The sequence below is a fragment of the Leptinotarsa decemlineata genome, unplaced genomic scaffold, assembly GCF_025532065.1.
Source record: "Leptinotarsa decemlineata unplaced genomic scaffold, Ldec_3_MD MMD2_tig00001621_RagTag_RagTag, whole genome shotgun sequence".
NCBI lineage: Eukaryota > Metazoa > Arthropoda > Insecta > Coleoptera > Chrysomelidae > Leptinotarsa > Leptinotarsa decemlineata.
In genome coordinates, this window is record NW_027412566.1 from 186,634 (window position 1) to 213,761 (window position 27,128).

At 33.9% G+C, this 27,128-nt stretch overlaps 1 protein-coding gene across 3 annotated transcripts; it reads right to left on the minus strand.

The window, feature by feature from the left end:
- Positions 1-25,970, minus strand: S6kII (Ribosomal protein S6 kinase II). 3 transcript variants are annotated; one of them, XM_023158780.2, is made up of 12 exons: positions 25,778-25,966; positions 25,625-25,659; positions 17,819-17,902; positions 17,020-17,343; positions 16,520-16,723; positions 14,918-15,158; positions 14,118-14,331; positions 10,804-10,999; positions 10,570-10,740; positions 6,931-7,107; positions 6,389-6,610; positions 1-3,974 (listed from the first exon to the last, which is right to left on the minus strand). In XM_023158780.2, exons 1-12 carry the CDS (start codon positions 25,803-25,805, stop codon positions 3,618-3,620), a joined length of 2,253 nt encoding a protein of 750 aa, XP_023014548.1. In that variant the 5' UTR covers positions 25,806-25,966; the 3' UTR covers positions 1-3,617. The 3 variants fall into 3 exon arrangements, with proteins under 3 accessions (XP_023014548.1, XP_023014549.1, XP_023014547.2); XM_023158781.2 differs by lacking the exon at positions 25,625-25,659 and having other exon boundaries at positions 25,778-25,970; XM_023158779.2 differs by lacking the exons at positions 25,625-25,659; positions 25,778-25,966 and adding an exon at positions 21,203-21,459.
- Between the last annotated feature and the right edge of the window lie 1,158 nt (positions 25,971-27,128).

The following is a 27,128-nucleotide window of genomic DNA, read 5'->3' on the forward strand; positions in this document are numbered from 1 at the left end:
TTTCAAAAAATAATAAAATATATTACATCTGAAATATTGCAATACTTGATAAAATAATATAACAATAACCAAAAAGGATTTAGTTGTAGAATGTAAAGCAATGACACGTTGCTGATATACTTACAAAGGAAATTATGCTTATTATGGCACATGTAAAGGTAATTCAGGGCGGTTTCACTTGAACCATACTAAATTGGGCTCCAACGTGAGAAAGGTATTGCCAAAATAAGCAAGACATAATATGTGATGTTTGAATTTTTTCTACTACTGATATTTCCCAGCGGAGATTGCAGAAATATAATAAATATATGACAGTTGATTTAACGGTTGTCTTGGATTCAATTTTTCAAACCACTGTCAGTTTTCAGACTTTGAATTATTAATAATTATTATTTATTGTGTCAAAAAATACCAAATTTCACACATACACTTAAAATGATATGAACCGAGCCAAAAAACATAAATAATGATTCTCTGAGGGCAAATTCTTTAGCAGATAAGTAAAAAAAAGGTGCCTCGAAAAGTGAAGAACGATGTATTCAAGCAACACTTCATCGTTAGATTTTCACTGCACAGTTTTACAAATACGAAAAAAGTGTTTCGCTATATAATAGCTTCTTCAGACGTGCCTATATTGTATAGACACGAAATAAAATCTGGAAAAATTCATCTCTCTCAACGTATCTACACCGTAGGTTCTGGTAAATGCCTGCCGAGAAACAACTACTTCCCCGGCTAATACCACGCTGAATATTGAATTATATCCAACAGTTATTTATGCACAGAGTTTAGTCTGCTGCAGATGTTTCTCATTCACCCAGCAGCACGACCATGCTGAGAAATCAATGGAGTAGATCACCTACAAACTGGTTTCGAGGTATTATCTCTCGTCAATCCATGAAAAATCCGACCCAAATAACAGTGTTACTCAACTGCATGTATGAAACATCCTTCTAAGAGAAAGTTTGTTAACTAGTAACAGCTCCATGTCGTGAACGAGATGGAGCTTGGACGAAGGTTTCATACATGCAGTCGAACCGCGTTGAAATGAATAGAGTCTTAGGCACACTGATGTTTGGTTCAGATCTTTGCAGTGACGACAAGTAATACCTCGAAACTGGTGATATACTTGATTAATTTCAGCGAGACTGAGAGACTAATCTTTGTGAGGTATCTTACATAAATGTCTGCCGGATATAATTCAATATATAGCGAGGTATTAGCCGGGCAATTAGTTGTTTTTCGGCAGTCATTTGCCATTTGTGTTGGGAGATATGAATGTCTCGATACAATCTTCAAAATTAATATGAGAATCTCCTGCAAAAGTATTTTCAACTACTTAGACATTGTGCATGCTGGAAATTCATGAAATCAGTAGTAGAAGAGTGATTTTTTTTAAGCCACAAGCAAAATTTCCAACCACGATGAAATCTCACAGCTAGAAACCTGCTTTCTTTCCGAGTTGGTCTGCATGATTCTTTTATATTATGAGTTTAAATAATACTGATGATTTTCCAATTACTTGGAACAGAGGGTGTTCTTGACAGAAAACTTTGGATTATTATAACGGTATCAAAATATGAGACATTTTTCTATCCCAATCATCAATTCTAAACTTTCATTGGTACTTCATTGTAACACACCCCAAATCATTGAATAATATCAAGTTACTATATACTTCCATGGAGTTTCAAAGAAGTTTTCAACTCTTAGAGTCTGAAGAACAAAAATAATTTCATCGGGTTTCTGGGAACCAGAAGTTTTTGAATAAAACTAATATTTCATACGGTTGACCAGATTAAGCAAATGACATATATAGATTCATACAGAAATCTCCACACCCAATAACATACTATCTATTTCAATTTCAAAAATTCAAGAATCAAATGAACTTCCATAATTTATGGTAAACCCTCATATATCATCTACTCGTGAAAATTATTTTTTGACACTGACAAATGAAAAACTTAGGATTAAATGAAAATAAAATATTGAAAAACGTATTAAAATATCGTTGAAGTGATATTATTCAAGTCACTAATAGTGACTTGCAGATTAATATAATGAAAACCATTCAAGTGGTTTTTATGTAGTTTTTAGTGAATTAAGAATCATAATAAGCAAATATGTGTGAATGATAAGTCACCTCTGAGGTGTATACGTTTTTGCTTGCCTAGAAATTACATGACAGATCTTTTTTCATAAAAGTAGTGATTGTCAACAGGGCATAATGATTACAAGTTTCATACTCAATTTATTTTGATACTTGATTAAACATTTCCTAGTTATAAGTGAGTTGACAACTAAACAACCAACAAACAATGAATAAAATATAAATGAAAATTATTAAATAGTTTATTGAACTCACTTGCAGTATTTATTTCTCATATATAACTCATTTTAAGTTTCCCAAGAAATCACTGGCTGTCCACAATGAGAAAACTGCACAATTTAGCCATTTCAAAGACTATGTGGAGGTAACATAATAGTAGCCAACTCAATATATGTATTTCAATTGAATGAAGTCACTTGGTGCTATTATCACAAGGTCACTTGGTGTTATCATAAGCCACTAATAACAAGTGACTCAAGTGACTATAATAATTATTGGATATCATGAAGTCACTAGTGAACTTTAGAGTTATACAGTGAAAATGTATAACTGCACTACTAGTTTAATTTTACCTCATTTTTCTATTGAGGTGTCGCATTAAACCGGTATGTTCGAAGTCACTATCGAATTATAATCACAATTCAATTATAAAAAAACTAGATTATTATATGATGTTACATTTGTTGGAAGCAGGTCACTAAAGTCACTACATGGTTGAAATAAGTTATGAACGAGTTATCTTTTCAGAACCACTTGACCACAGTACCACTCTTACTTTTGAAATGAAAGTGAAAGACTTTAGGTGATTTTGATAGGACGTCCAATACATCAAGTGCTGAAGACAATTCAAACGATTAATGGGGAGGATTTAACAATTATTTCACCAATGATAAGCCACTTGATTCTTATAATGTTACCAATGTCAATGAAAAAGTCACTAGTGAGTTCTCACTTCTGCTCGACAGTTGTAGACAATAGTTTTCAATCGTTACGATTGGCAACTTCTGAGTGGTTCATTAGTGCTAACACCTTAACCTCCATAATTCAAAATAACAGCATGACAAGTTAGAGTTTGATATACAAGGGTGTGCCAAAATTAGTATATTGAAAGAATTACCTCGTTTGTTTATCAAATCTGTCTCAATTCGATTTTTTCGATGATCATATAACAATTCAACATTAAGTCAGAGAGCATACTTCATCTTTAATTCCGACAGGAATGTTCAACATTCCAATAATTCCAGAAACAACTGAATTTTGGAAAAATGTTGTTTCAGAAATGTAAAGAGGAAAACAAACAGAGTAACAAAAATATAAATACACAGACAAGTACACCCATGATAAAATATTTGCTTACTGGAGGAAATTATTATTAACAATAATAAATATTTGTGATATCCTCGCCAACGGTAAAAATATTAGTTTTATCACATCATTTTTTATTAACCTCTATAAACCTCCTCAAACCATCCGGCGAAAACTTCTCCTCCACAACTTCCTTTATTTAGTACTCTCCTCCTGCCTCGTTTCGCACCCTCGTCAGCGCCTTGTCTTTAAACCGTCTCCGGGCGAGCTCCGACATTGCCACAGGTCCCAAGTGAGCTATCTGCGGGGAAGTGGCGATAGCCCGGAAAGTAGCCTCGACGGTCTCTTTGAGGTGCGACTCGCTCATCGAGTGGACGTCGCGGTTCTGGCTGTTTCCCACTGGAGCAGTCCGTGATTGGTAAAATAACATCGTTTGCGTGCACACCCAATTATTTTTCACTATTTGCGCAGCGGTCGGCCTCCTTTGGGGCGAGGTATGGAGCATGTCGGTGACTAGCATTTTGGCATCGCTTGATACTCCTGACCAGCGCCCACTCTAAAAGTGAAAAAATTTGATGTATATGAACAACACAAAAATTCTGACAAACAGGAAATTGCGAATCTGTTTGCAGTTCATTTCTCAACCTCAGTTGAGAAAAAAATTGACTCAATTAATTTGTAAGTAAGTGCGATGGCATCTCCCCTTACAAATATGCCATCTATAGGATCGACAGAGAACTCAATCCTCGAATATCAAAAACAAACGAGGCTCCCCAGGGCGGTCAGTTGCATAGCCAAGATTCAATATCGATTGCCAACGAGATCCGTCCTGTCTTTCACTGTAAGACAACTAGTTGTAAGGCAGAGCTCAAGCACAACATGAAACGGCACTGTTTCGATCCGCCATAGGTCTCATCAGTGGTTCTAGGCTGTTTGGGCTCTGGTTTTCAACTACTTGCCATGCAGTGGAAGCTGCAATGAAAGACAGGGGACGAATCTCGTTGGCGGTCAATATCGAAGCTTGGCTTCGACTATAGAGTTAGCAATGATGGGATAAGTTGCTATCAGCAACATGGCAAGTATACGAAAATTTGCCACAGGTGAGTCATAAAAGAATATTTGCTGGTAATGATCAGGCAGCTCTAGCTCAAAACCAGAACATTCAAATCGGGAATGTTCCTCAATTTGGGTTATTTCAGCAAATACAAGTTTGAACAAAATAAAGTTGAGTTTAATTCATGAGTTTTTCAAATTAACTTCGAAAAGTAGTCAAATTGATGTTTCAAATGTTGGGTTTTAATTTTTAAAGGGATTTGTTTCTAATTCACATATTGGCAACAGCGCCTAGAATGCTAGATCGGAGTTCAGATTAGTAGTATGCTAGAAAAAAAAGAATCATGTCAATAGTGTCAAATTAAGACAAAATATAAATTATAGTTCAATACCACCACCACAAGCCACATAAATAACAGTTGTTTTGTTATTTATTTATATAGAGGAAGATAGGTTAGGTGCACAAAATGTCATGTGTCACAGAATGTCCCGGAACTCGGAACATAAGTAAACAGAACAGCACGCCTTTGAAATATGTCATCTTTGTTTGTCTCATACAGATAATAGATTCATTGTCCTTCATTTTCATTGTCCGATGTTGCCAAATGGTGCGATAGAAACGAACCCCTTTAAATGTTGAAAGCATCATTTCATTCCTCTGTTTAAAGTATTTAAATATTTTTTAAAGAAAAAGGTTGAAATGATAAGTTTAAAATGCTTTGTTTTAGAACAGAACAAAACAGAACAGCACGCCTCTGAAATATGTCATTTTTGTTTGTCTCATACAGGTAACAGATTCATTGTCCTTTATTTTCATTGTCCGATGTTGCCAAATGGTGCGATAGAAACGAACCCCTTTAAATGTTGAAAGCATCATTTCATTCCTCTGTTTAAAGTATTCAAATATTTTTTTAAAGAAAAAGGTTGAAATGATAAGTTTAAAATGCTTTGTTTTAGAACAGAACAAAACAGAACAGCACGCCTCTGAAATATGTCATCTTTGTTTGTCTCATACAGGTAATAGATTCATTGTCCTTCATTTTCATTGTCCGATGTTGCCAAATGGTGCGATAGAAACGAACCCCTTTAAATGTTGAAAGCATCATTTCATTCCTCTGTTTAAAGTATTTAAATATTTTTTTAAAGAAAAAGGTTGAAATGATAAGTTTAAAATGCTTTGTTTTAGAACAGAACAAAACAGAACAGCACGCCTCTGAAATATGTCATTTTTGTTTGTCTCATACAGGTAACAGATTCATTGTCTTTTATTTTCATTGTCCGATGTTGCCAAATGGTGCGATAGAAAAGAACCCCTTTAAATGTTGAAAGCATCATTTCATTCCTCTGTTTAAAGTATTTAAATAATTTTTTAAAGAAAAAGGTTGAAATGATTAGTTTAAAATGCTGTTTTAGAACAGAACAAAACAGAACAGCACGCCTCTGAAATATGTCATCTTTGTTTGTCTCATACAGGTAACAGATTCATTGTCCTTTATTTTCATTGTCCGATGTTGCCAAATGGTGCAATAGAAACGAATCCCTTTAAATGTTGAAAGCATTATTTCATTCCTCTTTTTTTAAGTATTTCAATAATTTTTTAAAGAAAAAGGTTGAAATGATAAGTTTAAAATACGTTGTTTTAGAGCTCTTTTATGAAAACTACTTGATTTTCGTCAGGAGTAACATTCCCCGTTGATTGAATTCACAAATGATAGGTACGTCATTAAAATGTGGCGCCCAACGTGGGACCACTGACCCGATAGTTAACTTGGATTTTTTCCTTTTCTTTTTCATTTTTTAATTAATACTCAATTTTTTGCTGGGAAAAGTTGAAAGACGCAGCCAATAAAGTACGTATTTTCCACAAAACTGATCTTCAGCAATCATATATTACTATCAAAACAGGAAGAAATTTACCTGTAAATCCAGTTTTCCCGAGCTTATCCTTTGCAGGATCTTCTGGGGACTATTGCTGGCCGTCGTGTTGAAAGGACACCTTCCAGAGAGCATTATGTACAGAATTACCCCTAGAGACCAAATATCGCAGGCTGCGTCATAACCTTGGCGTTTTAAAACTTCGGGAGCCACGAAATTCGCAGTATAACACGGTGTCATCAATAGGCCGTTTTCCGCCCTTAACTAAAAAAGAACACTTATAAAAGATCATCCAAATGACAGAACCAGAAAAGTTTCATTTTCTAAGAGGTATGAACAACTGCAAAAATTTATTATCTCAATTTTTAATGATTATAATCATTCCAGAAATCTAGTTGTGATCGAGTGACCATAAATTTATTGATTAGTGACTTGATGAATTGCTTGAACTTTTTTTGTGTTAAGATGTGGTTGTTAAGTACCTTGATTTCCAATATTGACAAATGAAATATTAAATGCAATGAACTGCTCTATATATGAATACAAAAATTCATATTGGTTAATAATATCTTCGTACGTCCTACCTGTTTGGCGAAACCCATATCACAGATTGTAACAGAATCCAGAGCCCAATCTTCAGAGGCGAACAGAATATTCGCTGGTTTCAAATCTCTGTGAACGACTCCGTTTTCGTGTAAGTAGGCAACTGTGGTGGCCAGAGTTTTCAGCATCGCCGCAGACTCCGGCTCAGATAACCTCTTCTGTAAGTAATTACACATATCAAGATTACAAATTTGTTTATATTCAGTCATTACTAGGGTCTCAGTAGAGTTACATGGGTTTCTATTTCAATGAACAACTCATCGATTTAATTGGACTTATATCAGACTGTTCCTTCATTCACCGGTATTCAACTTATCCATTTCATAATAATAATAATATTTATTCACCATTGGTGATACATTGTGCATATATGGTAGGTCAATGATTAATAAAATGAAATAAAAAACACACGTTTTACAGTGCGTCACTCATGCATAAAAAAATTTAAATCAATATTTGCATATAAAAAGATACACATGTAAAATTATTGAATAATCTTAGTATTCTTCTGTGAAAGTATTCTCTAAATATTCCTTATGACTGGACATTTGTCCAGTTATAAGTTTTTAACTTTCTTACTGAACGTAATAATAATAATAATGATTTTATTAACCATTATCGGTACATGATGTACATATGGTAAGTCAATAATTGTAATATATGTTATATACATATTGAGAATAAAAATAATAGTTAGTCATACTTGAATAACAAATTGAAGAATAAAGATAAAATATAAAAACATAAAACACGGCACCTAATATATAAATGTTAAAATTTAAAAATAAATGCATATATAAATTACATTGGGAATTATTTCTAGGAATTATCACTCCAATAGTCTTTGGAACTATAAAAACATTTTTTATTAAGAAAAGTTTCGTATTATTCTTAAAGATTTTATATGATTTTGACTCCTTGATTGAATCAGGTAATTTATTGTAAAGTGAGATAGCATTGTATATTGGAGAATTTTTAAATTTATTTGATTTGTGCGAGGGTATCCTAAACATACCACCATGACGTGTATGATAATTATGAGTAGAACCATTCGTTTCAAAAGATGCAAGATTATTTCTTACATAAGTCACACATTTGAATATATATATGCATGGAACTGATAATATATTTTCCCTTACAGGAATAAGTTTGCAGCTATCACGATAATCCATGTCAAAAATCAGTCTTATAATGCGCTTTTGGGCAACAAATATTCTATTAAGATCTCTACCACATCCCCATGACATTATATTTAAGGAAATATGCGGATATGCCATTGTAAAATATATACTGAACAGATTTTTTATCTACGAACAATTTGATCTGCCTAATCACGAAGAATGCTGCATTAAGTTTCTTGCATCAATAAGTAGATCCCAATTTAAAGATTCATCTAACATGGTTCCTAGAAATTTGATATCATGTGACATCGCTATTCCATTAGTAATATCAACTCCATCAGGAATGTTATTTTTTCTGTTATAAAATTTCATCAAAACAGATTTTGGAGGTATTTAATATCAAGTGATTGCATTCACACCATGACGTACATCTATCAATAACCTTTTTGACTCTTGTTAATACATCTTCCAGTGTAGACCCAGTGATTGTCATTGTGGTATCATCTGCAAACATAGTTATGTGGCAATTGTTAATATGTTCTGAGAGATCATTAACAAATACCACAAAAAGTAAAGGTCCCAGTACTGATCCCTGAGGAACTCCTAATGTCACATCATGTTCCTTGGACACAATATTGTTATATTTGTCAAATGCCAACCACTCATATAAGATGTTATCCAAGTCAGTATGCTATGTGTAAACTCAAGCCTCTCTAACTTTATATATAGAAAATCTGATGAGTGTCAAATGCCATTGACAGATCAAAAAAAATACTAATTACAAAACTATTGGCATCAACTTCAGAGTATATGTTATTGAGATATTCATAGGCAGCGGTTTCTATGGAACGATCTTTCCTAAATCCATGTTGATTATTACATAGTATATTATTTGACTCTAAATAATTCACTATTCTAGTAGCCACCACTTTTTCATACAATTTCGAAAGAGAACAAAAGTAATGAAATTTGTTGGTAGTTATTCAGGTCATTTCTATTTCCTTTTTTAAAAAGAGAAATGACTAAAGCTTTCTTGAACTCTTCTGGAAAGTAGCCTAGCATGTAGGATTAATTCATTAGATAAATAAGAGGAGATACAATAACGTCAAATATTTCTTTAACAACTGGTATTGACATGTCATCTGATCCACTCAAATTTTTATTTTTCATTAATCTCAATGCAGCATGAATTTCAGCTTCAATAATCGGTCCATTCTCAAATGAGTGTACAATATTAACATTCGTACTGGTTGTACAAGGTAATGTTAGATTTTTACTTAAGTGTGTGGAAATAGCCGTTTTAGCAGAATTTGCAAAATGATGGGCAAATAGGTCTGCCACAGCAGCAGGGTGTTTAACCACAACTGATTCATGATGGAAAGTGATAACATTATCAGCATAACACTTTCTTTTTCTTCCCAACTCGTTGTTTACTATATCCAAAATTCAAACTCTTTATAGAAAGTGGCAGTCTGTTATACTGATACTTTTGTCATTGGTATACATTGATCAATTTCATCAAAACCGGAGCCGATGAACCGGATGAGTTCCTGTCAACTGTCAGATATAGTGAAAGCTAATTGAGGTTATATACATGAAAACAAAGTTTGAATTTGGAAGGTTTACAAGTATTTCGGCCTCGTTATTTTTGTTCTGTGAATAGTGATTTGGTATGGTTAAAAAAATGAAAAATTTGTTAGTATTTAGGGTAAATGAATACATAAGAAGATATTTCGTTTTACAATACATCGGTCATCGTTACTGTTTTCCAAAAAAAGTATTATTCAGATTTACTGTAAACAAATTAGTGACGTCATTTGAGAGCTTCATGATTAATTGGTGAAATTCATCTGACTAATAAAAAAACACTTGTGTCACAATCCTCGTTCGTAAGGATTCGTTTGATGAATGTTCAATATGTTTATCAAGTTTAACGGGAAGTTAAACTTGATAACTTACCTCAATCTTTCATAATAAGTAAAATATGGAATTTCCATACGTTTTTATCAGGATAGATCATTTTCAGGTTATTATTATGGTGGACAGATAACACATTCACAGTGTTTATTAGTACCCAATAAATAATCCATCAAAAATTCATAAAACTAAAACTGACTTTGTGCAAATGACAGTGAATCTCTTCATTCAGCACACTGTTGCCAGATAAATGATTCTATTTTGCTCCAGAGCAGCAACAAAAATATATCACATTCAATATCAAAACGATGTGAGATTTTCAAAACCAAGTAGTGACGTCAATAAGCTCTGAGAAAGCGTTTCAGTATAACAAAAAATCTGTCAACTTCAAGTATGAATTTTGTTTGAAGAAGTCAGTATACATGTATTCTTTTAATGATAACTTGAGGAGTTTTATTGGCATTTGAACATATGTAATCACTTTTCTATGCGCAAAAACTTTTGCAAATGTGAATTTTGAAGGATTCAAGGATGAAGGATGAAAATAGGTGTTCACGCAATACAGGAAACTTTCCGAGTTACCTTTGCAATCATATAGTCCAATAAATCCCCTCCTTTGAGTAACTGCAACACCAGATAAACTTTACTCTCATCCTCGTAGACATTTTTCAAAGACACAATCCCAGGATGTTTGCCGTACCTCAAGAGGATTTCAACTTCTTCTCTGCAGTCGCACAGCGATTTGTTAATGATCTGAAATGGGACGAAATTCGAAAATATCAAGATAAATATTGAAAAAGTAACAAACGGTGTTACCTTCACCGCATATTGCTGTCCTGTTGTTTTGTGTCTGGCTAACCTACAAACGCTATAACTGCCTGTTCCGATAATGTCCATCAAAACGTAGTCCTCTGAAAAGTTCTGGTCGCATGTACGCATAGAATTCACCGGAACGTCTATCATTTTAGGTACGATTGCACCGTCTAGAAGACATGGTGCTATGAAACTAAACCTGAAATAAAATATGAATTCAAACTTGTAGATAGCAAAATTTCTTTGTTACCGAATAAATCTAAGAATAAACATGTTCTTTTACATATACGAGGTCTGTTTTAAAATCTGTTTTTCCGTTAACCAACTGTTCAAAAATGAAAATGAATGTTCAAACTTCGCGGGCTACATACATTCAATTAGCAATTTTTTTATGTTCGTACACTCGTCTCTAACATATGTTCACAGTTTCGGCTGTTTCTAATGAATAATGAATATTCAAATTGAAATAGGAATTTCAGGAATGTAATATTTATCATAGGGGAGCCCAAGCGGGAATTTCAGGATTTACTAAAGCGCTGCAGACTAATATACAGGGGGATACCTTGTACTCGGTTTAGTACCTCCACCAAATGAGCCTCATATATAAGGCCGCCCGTGAAGGATAAAGGATCAGATTAGTAAAAAAAAATTGATCACCAGAATTTCTCGAGCGCGGCAGATTAAGGTAAGGTGAGTTAATTACATGCTACAAAGTGTATATTCCAGTAATCTGACAATTTGAGAGTGACGTAAAGAAAGGGAATGGCAGCAAAGTTGTACAAAAATAACGTCATTTCGACATTCTCGAGCGTAACTAATTTTTTTTATTTTGAAGGAAATAATTCAAGGATAACGAAAAATATATAATCTGACGATTTCCGTAACCCGAAATAACAAAAATTCGTAGATAAGGTTTAATGCGTGCAGCTGTGTGATACCTATATTTCCCTCTCCGGGTTTTTATTCCTCTTTCACTTTTTCTCTATCTATTACTCTCTCACTTCGTCCCCACTCTGAATTATGTTGTCATGACACCATCACAGCTGATCACAGAGACTCGTTTGTGATGAAGATGATGAATAATTAATCAATTGATAAAAAAAATTTGAGCATATTTTTTCAATTATTTTCTTAAAATACAAGTATTCTATTTAAAAAACATACACTTATTTATTTGCATGATATTTCCTGAGCTTTTCAATGATTTAAAAAAAAATTTAAAAAATCATTTGTTTTCAAAATAATATTTAGACCACGAACGATTTTATAGCTTTCAAGATGTTAGTTTATAACTGAATTAATTTGCTATCTCTATATTTTTTTGTATCAAATTATCGAGTTTCAAATCAAATTTTATATTTATTTTGATATTTTGTTTATATTTTTGTAAATTGGGTTTTCCCGCTGGATAAACATATGAATGAATGACTATAAGGTTATGTCAGACTGGTAACCACTTTTTTTTATTTATTTATTAAATTAGGATTCCCTAATATACAGGTTAGCTAATATAATAGAATCAACAAAATTTATATAAATATTATAACTTTATATACATACATAATTTGAACTGAACAAAAAGAAATTTTTCAATTTCCATCATGAATATATTTTAACAATTCGCTTTTGAAAATCTTTAATGATAGAGTAGATTTCATTGAATCAGGTAAATCATTGAATTCGACAAAACCTTTAAAAAATAAACTGCTCATACTTTTTTTTGTATTTGTTCTATTTATATGAATGTGACTGTTGTTCCTAGTAGAATTGTGATGAATGTCCTTATTGAAAGTCATTAATGATAGCAAGTATGGTGGGGTCATTTTATTTGATATTTTATAAATGAAAACCACGAAACAATAGAATAATCTTTTGGATACTGAGAGCCATTGTAGGGCAGATAGCATGGTAGAAATTGGTGTATACCTATTACATTTTAAAATTATTCTCATTCCTCGATTTTGTAGTTTTTGTATTTGTTGCACTTCGTTCAAATTAAATGAGAATAAAATAGATGCACAGTAGTCAAAATGGGGTTGGATTATTGATTTATATACTATAATTTTTGTATCTGTTGATAAGTTATTAGCGATTCTTTGGAAAAAATATAATTTTTTTGCAATCTTTTTTTCAATTTATTTGAAGTGGTCGTCAAATGATAAACAATTATCAAGATGAAATCCCAAATACTTCACTGATGTTACTATTTCTATACGTTCATCTTCAATTTTTATATTTATGTTGTTTGTATTTATTTGATATTTGAATTTAGTAGTAATTATCATTGCTTTTGTTTTTTTAACGTTAAGTTTCATTTTATTAGTTTTCAAATATCTTTCTATTTTCTCTAGAACTTTATTCATTCTGCCAACAGTTTCTTCTAAATTTACTCCAGTACAGGCCAATAAGGTATCATCTGCAAATAAGTTGAAGAACTCAGTCTGTAAATAATTGAATATCATTAAGATATAGAATGAATAATAGGGGACCAAGCACACTACTTTGTGGCACTCCTGTGTGATTTGTTATATATGATTGAAAATAATCATTCACACGTACTCTCTGTTTCCTATCCCGCCAATCCCATATCTTCTCAGCTTCTGAAGCAAAATACTTCTATCAATTGTTGCAAAGGCCCTTTTGAAATCTAAAAAGACAGCTACAACATATTTATCTTTATCTGTTTCATTAGTAAATTTAGTTAATGATAACTGTAGTGCTGTTTCACAAAAATGTTTTTTTTGAAAACCAGATTGATTGCTAAACATGATTTGATTTTTGTCAATAAACTCTAATAATTGATTATATACTACTATTTCTAGAACTTTATTGGCAGTAAGGTATTATTAGGTCTAAATTCACTTGCTTTTATAGTGTTTGTAACTTTAGGTATGGGTATAATGGTACTTATTTTTAATAATTCGGACAATTGACCATTCTGGAGTGATGTATTGATTAGATTGAGGATTGCATGACCAGCTGTATCAAATGCTTGCTTTAACATTTTAGAATTCAAGATTTCATGGATACTACATTTATTATCTAATGATACAATTATATCATTCAAATCTCTTAAGGTAATCAATCTGAAGGTGCTGAAGGACAAATATAAATTATTATCCAAATTGAACCATGGTTCGGAATTCTCAATACCTTGGACTTTATGTTGGATGCTGTTTACAAAATAAAGGTTGAAAGTTTCGGCCATGTCAGGTTCACCTTTTTTAGTACTTACTACCCCTTCATCTTCAAATTGGATTAGGTAAGGAAATGTATGATCATTACTATTAACAAGGGTTACCACATAAATGTCTTACCCTCTAAATAACTCGTGAGCATTAGCACTGGCGGGAACTCCTGGTGAATCTTTAGGAGTTTTGCTGGTGAATTCAGTATCGAAATATGCGTCTTCGGGTCCACACACCGCTGGTTGGAATGGAGGCCTGATCTTCTTGGCTAATAAAGCATTGAAGTCCAACGTGGCGAAAAATTCGTGTTTCTTCAAATCCTCAATTCCTGCTGGACCCGCACCTGTTCATTTAGAAGCAACCTTCAGCAAACTCAAAAAGAAAGAGATTATGAGCTTCACATTCAAAATTATAAAATTTGACATATAACATTTTTTTCTTCACAACTGCCTCATTATTCTTTCTCTGTGTGCGATATTTGATCACTAAAGTGTAACTCGGTCGTCTTTTATTATTTCAGACAAAACCTTCTCATTTTGCAATATGTTCTTTTTTTTAAGATTCTGGGAAAGGGACAGTCGAAACATTTTTATTTCCTAAACCATTTCAACTCTCTCCAGTTAGAAATGGTTTACGTTTTCTATATCAACTCTTTTCTACTTTCTCTCCAAACTATCTTTGATTTTTCCCCCAACCCTCCTCTCAATCCTCCCCTCAACACCTTCCCTCTATATTTTTCTCAAAAAACCCTCCAAATCAAAACTAACTCAAACTGGAATCTCTCCTCGTTCGGTTTTCCTACCCTCCCCCTTTCTCTCAATTTCAACATTTTTTCTAATATCACTCCATCAACAAAACTCTCGCACTGTTATTTCAGTCAAATCATTCACATCTCTTGCAGTCTTTTCTATTTCGCTCATTGATTATACCTAATCTATTTGCTGGATTTCGTTTGAATAAAACCCTCAACAGGCTCTGTGCTTCCGGACTGAGGTTAGTTGGCATGCCGAGCTTCGCCTTCAGGATCTGCGTCATGGTTTCTTTGCGATCAGAACCCTGGAACGGCAGGGCGCCTGTCAACATTTCGAACATGAGGACCCCGAAAGACCACCAGTCGGCAGCGAAAGTGTGCCCCTTTCTGTTCACTACTTCTGGAGCCATGTATTCCACCTTGAAACAAGTTGATTTTATAGCAACCTTATTCAGTGAACAAGCTATAGATCAACTGAAAATCATTTTCATAGTAGTTTGTTAAATGCAGTGAACAAGCTATAGCTCATTTATTAACCATTTTTATAATGGTTTGTTTAATATAACAAACAGGCTATAAATCAATTGAAAAATACTTTGATAGTGTTTTTTTTAATATAATAAACAAAATTTTATTATTATGGTAGTTATTTCAATAGTACTTTAGCATATTGCAGAAGATGACCAGTTATCAATTATTTTCTCAGTAGCTTTTTTAATGTAGTGACAAAGCTATAGATTAGTGCAAAATTGCTTCTATGATAGTTTCTTCAATATCAAGAACAAGCTATAGATCGTTTGTGGATTATTTTGATAGTACTCTGTGCTAGTTATTACAGTTCAGTAAACAAGATATAGGACAATATGGTAGGTGTAAATTATTTTGATAGTACTTTATTATAGTAAACAAGCTGTAGATCATTGTAAAACTATTTCCATTGTAAGTAGTTTGTAGAGAAAACAAGCTATAGATCACTTGTACATTATTTTGATAGTAGTCTGTTATGAATTATTTCCATGATACTTTATTTAATAAATCTGTAGTTATTTTAATAGTTTGTTGAACTCCATGAACAAATTATAAAAGTGATATAAATTATTTCAATAATGACATAAAGAACAAGTTACGAAGCATATACGAGAGTTGCCTTTTAAATTTCGGGATCAGAGAACAAAAACAAATATTAATAATTGAAAATCACTTTATTGTTTTTCAAAATATTCCCCATGACGATCTTTACACTTTTGCATGCGTTTGAACCAATTGTGAAAGCACTTCTGCCACTCTGATTGAGATATTTCCAAAACATGCATTCTGAATGCAGCAACTTCTTCAGGTGTCAAAAAACGTTGACCTCTCAGTTTGCTTTTTACGTGCGGGAATAAAAAGAAGTCATTCGGTGCCAAGTCAGGAATATACGGCGGATGACTCATCAAATCAATGTTTTGGGTACTCAAAAATGCAGTTGTTGCCAAATCCCGAAACATGAAAGGCAACCCTCGTACAGTATTTTGATAGTAGTTTAATAGAATGATGTGAGTGTGTGTTTGTAATAGACAGGAATTGGCAACTAAATGTGTTTTATTTTACATAGCTAATGCTATATATTTTCATTTACATTAATTTATAATCACATAAGTCGCATAGGGGATTTTCCGTTTTTCAAGTGAAAAAAGATTTGCGATATCAACAGGTAAATAAATATTCAGTAAAATAAATTCTACAAGAAAGTCTAATTATTTCTTGAAAATCGAAATGATGAAATAGATATTCCACTCACCGTTCCACAAAAGCTATAGGCCTTTCCCTCTTCCAAAGGCAACTTGGAAAGACCAAAGTCTGTTAAAGCTATGTGTCCATCGGAATCCAACAGTATGTTTTCAGGCTTTAGGTCCCTGTAGATGATTCCTAAGGAATGTAAGTGGTTCAAGGCTAGTGCAAGTTCTGCCAGATAGAATTTAACGTCTTCCTCGGTAAACATAACCTAAAGAAGTAAATAAAAATATTGTTAAAAAAAAATTAACATATTAAGGACAGTTGAAATGAAAAACATTATATGAGAAAGCACAAATAACAATGATTTCAGTTCTGGCAAAGAAATTCAGAACGTAACCTCTTCTTTAATGAAATTACTGATGTTTTAATGATTCATTCACTCAAAGATCGCTTTTAAAATGTCTGTAACAGTTACAAATGAAACATAAAACTGCAAAACACAGCCAACAACCTCAATAATACCCAGTAATATGCAGAGTAATGCAGTGGACCAACAAAACTAACCTCTTTGCTCAGCCGCGAGAACAGATCCCCGCCTCTGAGGAAATCCAGAATCAAATAGAGCTTCCCTTCGGTCTGGAAGGCATAGTGTAACTTGACGATGAAAGGATGTTCCACTTCCACCAGTATGTTCCTCTCCATTTTGGTACGATGACGATCCCGCACTTTCAATGTGGCTTTCTTCAACACCTTCATAGCGTACAGGGTGCCAGCGTCGTTGCCTACGACTTTCCTTGCAAGAAACACCTTACCGAAAGATCCTTCTCCGAGAACTTTGAGGAGTTCGAACTGAGAAGGATCTGCCTTCTCGTGGCCATATCTGACGACCTGAGAAATTCATATACGAAATTAGAAAGTACTCATAGACATATAGGATAGAGAAAATAAATTTTGTCTGATTTCTACTAAGTTTTTTTTTATTTGACACGACCAGTTTCAGTTCGTTCCCTAAATTATTCTTATTTATTCAACGCAAAATATGAAAGAGTTTAGTCTTTGTCATGTAAATAAGTTCTGAAGTGTTTAATTTTTGCATAATTTAACCTATTTTTTCCCCATGCCAGGCCTCCTTATCTTGGACAGGCAGTATAGGTAAAAAAATGATATTTGAATATTGAATTATGATCTATCTAGAGAGGAAAATATTTCATTAAACAATAGATGAAAGAAGAAGAAAATAATTCAAAGAATTAAAGAAATATTTGCTATTGTTCTTCAACAGCATAAACCCAATAATATTAAACTGTTTTTTCTCTGCAAGTAACCCGAACGTATTTTTAACTGCTTCAACATAAATACTCACTTCCCCCAACTCGATCTCATGTTCTCCCTCATTGGGTCCAGTATCATCTGCGGCAGCTTGTTCATCAACATCACCAGACTGTGACTAAAAATTAACATAGAAAATCATTAAATTCTATTTTGAGCTGACTAGCAAAGTATTTTTTCAAAGATTACATTTTTATTGAAGCTATACAATAGTCTTCTTTTTTATGGCGCTTTGCAAACAAAAAGGAATTCAATGTTTGTAAGAAAAGCGTTAACATGTGTAAATATACAGGGTGTAACTAAATAAGTGTAAAACATTTAAGAAGGTAATTCCTCATCGAAAAAAAGATAGGTCGTTCATATAAAGAAATTTCATTGGAGCATCCCTTGTTAATATACAGCCTCTTAAAGGGGGTACATACAATTTGTATAACAATTTTTTCCCAAGCACTAAAAAAGTTACAATATTGAAATTAATCTGACGTTTTGTACTACCAAAAAGACACTTAGCCAGAAATTTATTTGATTTACCCCATGGTTGTAAGGGGTGGAAAACGCAACCCCTAAAATTTATTTCCAATGTAACTTTTTGTCTTATTATTTGTTTACCTTTTAAAAATTTATTTCCGATAATCTGTTTCATTCTAAACTAAAAATGTCTCTTGGGTTTTTTGCCCAAAACAAACCAGTTCCCAGCAAAAAATTATTTCAGGAACAACTACAGAGATACATCCTCATAAATGAGAAAATACGAAACTAATGTATCTAGTAGGTCGCTATTAGCGATAGTGACAATTAAATTGGTATGACGCTGTCAGTTTGTGAATTTTTTAAATTAAATTAATACTAATTGTGTGTTGTTCTGTTCTTAATTTGTTACTTTAATAATTCACTTGTTATTAAAATGGCATACACAAATGAGGAAATGACTGATATGCATTACGTTTACGGTCTGTCGCAGGGGAATGGGTTAGAAGCTTCTAGAAGATATGCTGAAATGTATCCTCAACGGCAGCATCCTTCACATAGAATATTTGCTCGACTTCATCAACGATTACGAGAATATGGTTCATTCGACAAAAGAACGCAGGATTGTGGTAGCCATAGAGAAGTACGAACACCAAAGTTTGAGGAAACAGTACTTAATTTGATTGAAGAACAACCTACTACCAGTACTAGAAAGATTGCTTCCCAGCTAAATGTTGATCATATGACGGTATTTTGAATTTTAAAGGAACAACTCTTATACCCTTACCATCTGTAACGAGTACAGGCACTGTTACCGCGAGACTTTCCGAACCGTCTTGAATTTTGCAATTGGATGCTGGAAATGATTAGAAGAAATTGTGACTTTCTGAAGACGATAGAATTCACAGACGAATGTAGTTTTTCTCGGGACGAGATTAATAATTTTCATAATTACCACATATGGGCCGATGAAAACCCTCACGCTATTGTCGAAACTAACCATCAAGAACCGTTTTCTCTTAACGTGTGGCTCGAAGTTATTGGGGATGATTTAATTGGGCCTCATTTTCTACCTCCTCGATTAAATGGTGAGGCATACGTTCAATTTTTAAGAGAAGTGCATCCAGTACTGCTGGAGGAAGTTCCTTTGGGCGTCAGAAGGGATATGTTTTTTATGCATGATGGGGCTCCCGCCTATTTTAGTCAAGTAGCACGTCAGAATTTAACTGAAACATATGCAAATCAGTGGATAGGTCCAGAAGGACAACAGAACTGGCCCGCTCGATCCCCGGATCTCAATCCTCTCGATTTCTCTATTTGGGGCCATTTACAGCATTTGGTTTATCGTACTCCTGTTCGCTATGTAGAGGACTTAAGAAACCGCATCATCGATACGTGCAGGGTAATCAGAGAGACTCCAGGAATATTCGAGCGAATACGTTGCTCAATGCGCCGACGTCTAGATGCATGCGTAATGTCTGAAGGAAGACATATTGAACATTTACTATGATTTCTACATGTTGTATGTTTTGTTATTAATACATTAGTTTTGTTTATTACCCTTCAATCGTGTAATGCAGGTATTAACTACAAAATAACAATAAATTCAGTTCGCATTTATGACGATATATCTCTGTAGTTGTCCGTAAAATAATGTTTTGTTGCATGGAGTAAACCAAATAAATTACTGGCTAAGTGTCTTTTTGGTAGTACAAAACGTCAGGTTAATTTCAATACTGTAACTTTTTCAGTGGTTGTGAAAAAAATTGTTATACAAATTTTATGTACCCCCTTCAAGGGGCTGTATCTTAACAAGGGATGCTCCAATGAAGTTTCTTTATATGAAAGATCCTATCTCTTCTTCGATGAGGAATCACCTCCTTAAATGTTTTACACTTATTCAGTTACACCCTGTATAATAAATACGAAGAGCATCTTTGAAAATGAGAGAGTTAAAAGTTTAAGACACAAACGAAATTAATTATATCGCCAGTAGTGTGCCATGCCAGTTATTAATTGTCAAAGTATTTGATAAAATTAATTATCTTATCTACCTACACAGTAGTTTCTGGTAAATGCTTGCCGGAGGTAACTAGGAGAGATGAATATTCGAAATAAAATTTCGAAATATTTATTCAAGTGATAACTTCTCATGGGAGAGTAAACGGCTTCGTTACCTAACGTGTAACGGCGCCAGTTTATCTGGCTTCCCTTTCTCTCACGCATACGTCAGCGGAAGGCAGGCTCCTCCTCTCTCGTCGGGCTCAGTGTTTAGTATGCGTCAGACATATACTGTCGACAGTATTATGAAAATCCAACCAGCAAGCACGTGGCTTGAAAATGGTACTAATTTTGTGTATGTTACAAAAGTAACAATTGGTTTATGGTAACTATAATATATGTACATACGCAAAATAATCAATAAAAGATTTTATTAATGAATAATATTTCCTTATATTATCATATTGATATACATACAAATTTAAGTAACCTAGGCTTTTCTTTCAATTTTTTTTAGATAGAATTTAATAGATATATTTAATTGCAAGTTCTGATATTTTATACTTATATAAAAATTTTATTTTTGTGTTGTTCAATGAAAATATTCAAACAACATAAACGACTATCATAGACAACTTAATTTAGTTTCATTGATACTATGTGAATACTTTTTTACATGTATTTTTCTCATTGCATATTTACTTTCCTACATGTTTTATTTATGTAGAGTCTGTATTATTTGGAGATACGATTGTTTTGTCTGTAACATGCCTGACGTTATTTCTGTGATCTGAAAGGCGACTGAATAATTATCATTTCATTTATCTAGCAGTCTACTAAGCAGTCCACCATCTTCATGTCTTACTGGGACATCAACATTCCACGTCATCCGTCCACTTGTCCAAAAACATCCACTTCTCAAGACGAATTTCACACTATCACCACTTACCACGACATCCATTTCGCGTGTCATCCACTTTCTGCGACCTCCACTTCCCACAAAATCTCCTTCCGGCGACGTGCATCTCCCACAACATCCGCTTCCGATTGCCCTTTTCCACGACATCCACTTCCGACAGTATCCACTTCAGATGACATGGATTTTCTACGTCACTCACTTTTAAATCTCGCATAACTCCAAAATACTCTGATTCACTGATAGACTTTCATCTGAGCCAGTACCATTATTCGGATACTTTCGGAAGTCCTGGTGGGAAGTGGAGGTTCTGATACGCAGCCACAACTACCACCTCTCTAAAAAAAGGACAACTCATGGACGGTAACGATGGAATTTTGTAACACCGCTGCTGTATTTGTTTGAAAACTGATTAGTTAAATATTGAAAAAAATGTAGGATGACTGTCACAATATGGACTGTAGGTGTAAGGATGGATAATATAGGAAACAATCTGATTAAATTATCCGTATGGAAATCTTCATTAGTTTCGGTATTATTGTTTTTGAACAACTCTTAATAATGAATTGCATGCCCAATTTTAGCCCCCTCATCCCTTTGTTATTCTGGAAATGTTCGTTTTATTTAGCAACTAAACGATCCATTGTAGGGACATTTAGCTTCTATTCCCATTATCTTTGAACAACAAGAGAAATTTAATTGAAATAATCCCTGTTAAGCTAGCAGAACCACGTTGGAGTTGACTTTTCAAATACTAGATGTGTTGAGAAGTTCGTAGGCTAACACACAGATGGCGATACATATGATTTTTAGTAAACCCTAACCTACAAAAGACACGTGTATAAATTTCACAGCTGTCGAATTATTAGAACATGAATATTTGGGTATGTGAAAGCTCTACTCAAACTGGATGATGCATCATTTTATCAAAAAATTTTTTTTCAATGTTAGCCTACGAATCTTCAGCCCAATTATCTATAACAAAACGGTTTAGACTTTCACGGCTGAGGTTTTCAGTGTCATTGCTTTTCGAGTTTGAAAGCCTTGCTGTCGGACAGCAAGCCATGATGGTTAAACCTCTGAAGAAGTTGCCACTCGCGCCAGCGAAACGTCAGGAAGAAATTCCAAAAATCAACGGCTTTCAAACTTGAAAAGCAGTGACACCAATTGTCTATGTAATTGTATTCTTACAGTACACTAGCAAAGCCAAACCAGAATAAAGAGAATTATTTAATTTTTGTGTATGATAAAATTTCATTCTCATTCTAAGGCATTTGGTCTATTAAGTTTTTTATCTACTAACTTAAACATTAGGCTTTCCCTAATCAGAATTTGGATAACCTTCATCTTGTAGTACACTTCATTAAGTCATTTGCTTTGGATGATTTCAGATTATTGCATCTACCTGTGAAATGAAGTAGGTTTTTCCTACCCCAATGTCAAACCCATGTGTAAATAACCTTCAAGAGTCTGAACCGATGCAAGCTAAGGATTACCTTTTATGCGATTTCTAGCACAGAAGGAAGGACGAAATATAAAATGAAATAATTTCTCTTCACAAACATAATGGCAAGACCATATGCACATGTAGATCATGTGTGAAAATAGTACATAATAACGGCCCCAAGGTGGATCTGAGGGACTTCCATTACGATATTTTAAAGTGTAGAAGTAGTTTCAATAATCAGAAGTGACTTTCTGTATGACATGTAAGATACGTTAGAGTAAAAATCCAATGTGACTGTAATACGGTATAATTCAGTAGGTATATACTATTTTATTCACCGAGTCACAAACTTCTGTGAGGACAAAGGAAGCTGAAACCACATACTTCCACTGAAAGTAGGTTTCGAATTTTTGTTTTCAATAACATCGTTACTTAGGATGGTTTTTAATTTTTTCTGACTTCCAATGCAAATTATTGTTTTCTCATTAGTCAATGGGATATGCTTGAAGACTGGCAATAAACAAATCTATAGGAATTAAACTTTAAACGTTCAAGTCAGTCTTGAATATACCTACACAGTCGGTTGAATGGACTGGCGCCTATCAGAAAACAACTACTCCCCTGGCTCCACGAAGGGCGTTGGATTATATCCGACAAGTGTCAGTGTAGGAATCTTCCCAGAAAATTTCCTGCATATGAAATTGGCAATACAACTGAAAGAGTCGACCTTCAATTTTGGATAGGGCACACTTGCAGACTGGTTTTAGGGTCATTAGCCACTCATCAGTGCCAGATAGTGGCCATCATCGAACTAAAGTCAATGATATTCCATAACTGAAAATCGGAATTCCTTCAGAAAATTTCATTCCTTTTCCTAAGTTGGAGCGAACAAAAAAATGTCACTCCATCTAGTGGACGAGGTACTAACTAACTGCATATCCGTAATTTGCCCGATTACTCTGAATAAGGAAGAAAAACTTTCTTATTAATCAGTGGGCTATGCTTGAAGACTGGCACTAAACAAATCTAAAAAAATTAACTTTAAACGTTCAAGCCAGTCTCGGCTGGCTAATGGACTGACGCCTATCAGAAAACAACTACTCCCCTGGCTAATACCACGAAGGGCGTTGGATTATATCCGACAGGCGTCAGTGCAGGAATCTTTACAGAAAATTTTCTGCATATGCAATTGGCAATACAACTGAAGGAATTCTGATTTTCAAAATTGCTGAATTGTGACCAAAAAAACCGTAGCACAAGCATCACTTGAGAATTGTTGGATGACGTCAACGGCGATCCATATTTGCTTAAAAGATTCATAACTGGTGACAATTCATGAGTATATGGTTATACCATACCATATGGTATGGTTATACCAAAACCAAAGTGCAATCGTCCCAATGGAAGAGCCCAGGAGAGCCAAGACCAAAAAAGTACGCTAATTTCTATCTAATGTCAGGGTTTTGTTCATTGTTTTTTTCGATTACCATGGCGTACATGTCAACATTTGACACGACAAGAAGAATACTTCGAACACCCCACTGAAGATGACTGCCGCAATTGAAGTTGAAACATTTGGGGATTATAACCAAAGAAGATCACAGCAAAACCCGGAAACCAATCATAACATTGACGCCAGGCGTGAAAGCCTACATTCCTATTGTCTTCACTTGAGGACCGACTGCTTGGTACTGACAATGCCCAATAGGCTGAAACAGCTGTTTACCGGTGGCTCTTAGTTTGAAACCAATATGGGATTGATCTTTTGATTTTTCATGGAATTACTTTCCAGCAGCTTAACTGTATTAACCTTTCTAGATTTCATATCATTTCTAGAAACATGTAGATTCGTTTTCCGATGGCATTCCAGAATAGAATTATATAAAGGCCTCATTGAATATAACAAACTTCCCCAAAATGTGAAGAATAATAAAAACCTGTTTCAATTAAAAAAAGATTTGACTGATTATATGAAAGGTATCACAATAGAATAGATAGTAAGTGACTCTGTATATATTATGTATTTATGTGTACCTATATGTATATATGTGCTATAGCCTTACTATGTTAGTCTATATAGCATGAAATATTATGTATATTATGTTTGGTTTTTAGAATCTTCCTACCAAATGAATAAATCAATAGCTTCCCAAATTTCTGCTGCCGCAGTTGTCAGTTGATTGATCAAACCACCAACACTGACAAAAACTTGGCAAGTTGACTTGGGTGTCACACCAATAGGTGGTCCCACTTATATCTTGCTTGCGTTCATGCAGTTTTTTATCAAGTACTTTTCTTGGTTATTCACATTTTGTCTTCAATCGAGGACCACTTGCCCGGTACTGGAGATGCTCAATAGGCTGAAACAGCTGTCTACCAGAGATATTTTCAAACCCTCCAAAATATTGACCTTCATATCTGTGTATGAAGTAACATCTTATATTTTCAAAAATAGAAATGTGATGGACAAAGTAAGAACACAAGTCATATAATACAAGAAAAAAGATCACCTTCTGCCCAGTAATCATAACACTTTTTTATTCCAAAAAAGTCCTCTTTTATATGGTATGTATGCTGTATGTAATGCTGGGAAATGTATGGTATGTTGAAAAGGCATTTTCTTTCATAAAAATTAAACAATAAAAGAGATTATGTCTCTACTTAGGTGTTTAAAATTAATTTGTATTGTTAGTTTGCGTACTCTATGATTGTATCATATCAGAAATTGAAATGAATTTTGCTAGCTTAGAAGAATTCACAATAAGACTAAAGTGTAACAACCTGTATGTATCTTTGTGAAAGTTCACCCACAAATCACCAAGCAAATTAGAACCAACAAAATCAAAAGTGAAACATCTATAAGAAGCAAAACGGCATAAGAAAGGTGTATTATTCATTTGACCAGCAGATATATTCAATCTCTCAATAAGAGTACATGCAACTAAAATTTTAGAAGTGAGTGCCTAGGTGGTGCCACACAAAAAATGAAAATGAAATCGTCTACGTACAGAAACTATTCTTAGGGACCTGGATACTCCAGAAGCTGCAAAATGAATAAACTAGTTATGAAAACAAAAAGTTATAGCACGCGTGCTTGAAAAGATAGTGAAACAACAGGTTTCCCCAAGGAAAGATTGTTGAATTGATTTTCTTTCACTAACCTCTGTATCGCCGTGCTGAATTTTCCATGGTTCGATTGCATTTGCTAACGGCATAGTCGTTTTAGAAGTTATTTTTATTACACATCAGCTTTTTTATCCAAAAAAGAATAATTTTTCTATAAAAATATGGTACTTTTCTAAGGGTTGACGTCTGTCAAAATGAGATTGACGGCTTTTAAGTTCAAGGTTAGGACATAGAGAAAAGTCACACAATACCCTTATAGAAAAGACTCTTAACACGGACACAGCATATGCTGTGACACGGAACAGAAAAAATAAACTTGTTAGCCAGATTGTAGTTCGATATTCTGTTACCAGATGACATTCTTTAGATTGATCTACATCAAAGTGCCGCCAGAGAACGTATTTCACTTGAAAAGAAAAATGCATTTTTCGATGCAATATTAGCTACACTTGCCATAGAACTGTTCAATATTTGTCTATTTTTATTTAATAAGCAGTAATGGTGTACGGAAGCGATGAATAAATATGCAAAATTTCTGAAATATTCATCTATGTCTACACCATTCATCGAAAATGTTCACCACAATATCACTCGACATCATCTCAATAAAATTAACTGCAATGGGGCACTGAAAGTCAAAGAAACACTTTCACAATTGGTGATTACTCTGGCCCTGGTTTCTGAATAATTTCTACCTTGAAACTAGACATTTTGATTTTGAACACAAAATTTTGAATTTGATGAAAGAAATTTGAATTTTTTGGATTCCAAAATTCTGACGTTAAAGTAGAATTCGCAAAGTCGAAGTTTTCCATAACAAGAAATTTTGTCAAATAACAGAATAATACTCTTCTCGATGTGCATGTGTAAAAATTTCTATATTCAGAAACATGTTCCTGCAAGAGAGTGAGAAAATCAAAATCATATAATTGAATGAAAAAATCTTTTTTCGTGAAATTATAAAACAACAATAAAAATTAATTGACGCTCCGGGGCGACTTCATTGGTTCTGATGGCGCATTTGCTTTTTCAGCTGCAGGAAAATCCGGAAAAACCTGCAGCACCACATCATCTGAAGATCTTGATCTGCCAATGTCCTCTCTCTCATAAAACAAAATGTAGGGTGTCTCCAGAGCCTCCAATAAATTCAATACATCGCCAGAACACTTCGTGCCATGACTATCGTCAAACTTAAACCAGTCCCTTTCGTCTTTGACCAAGGCGTAATGATGACCAAATTCAACGCCAGAACCACAGTGAACAATGTCTGCATGAATATTATAATAGTGGTCTACTCAATTGAAGTGTTCATCTATTTCGAACCTTCGAAAGAGTTTGGTGCTTTCGTCAGAGGTTGACTCTTGTTTGAAGATCATTATTTATTAT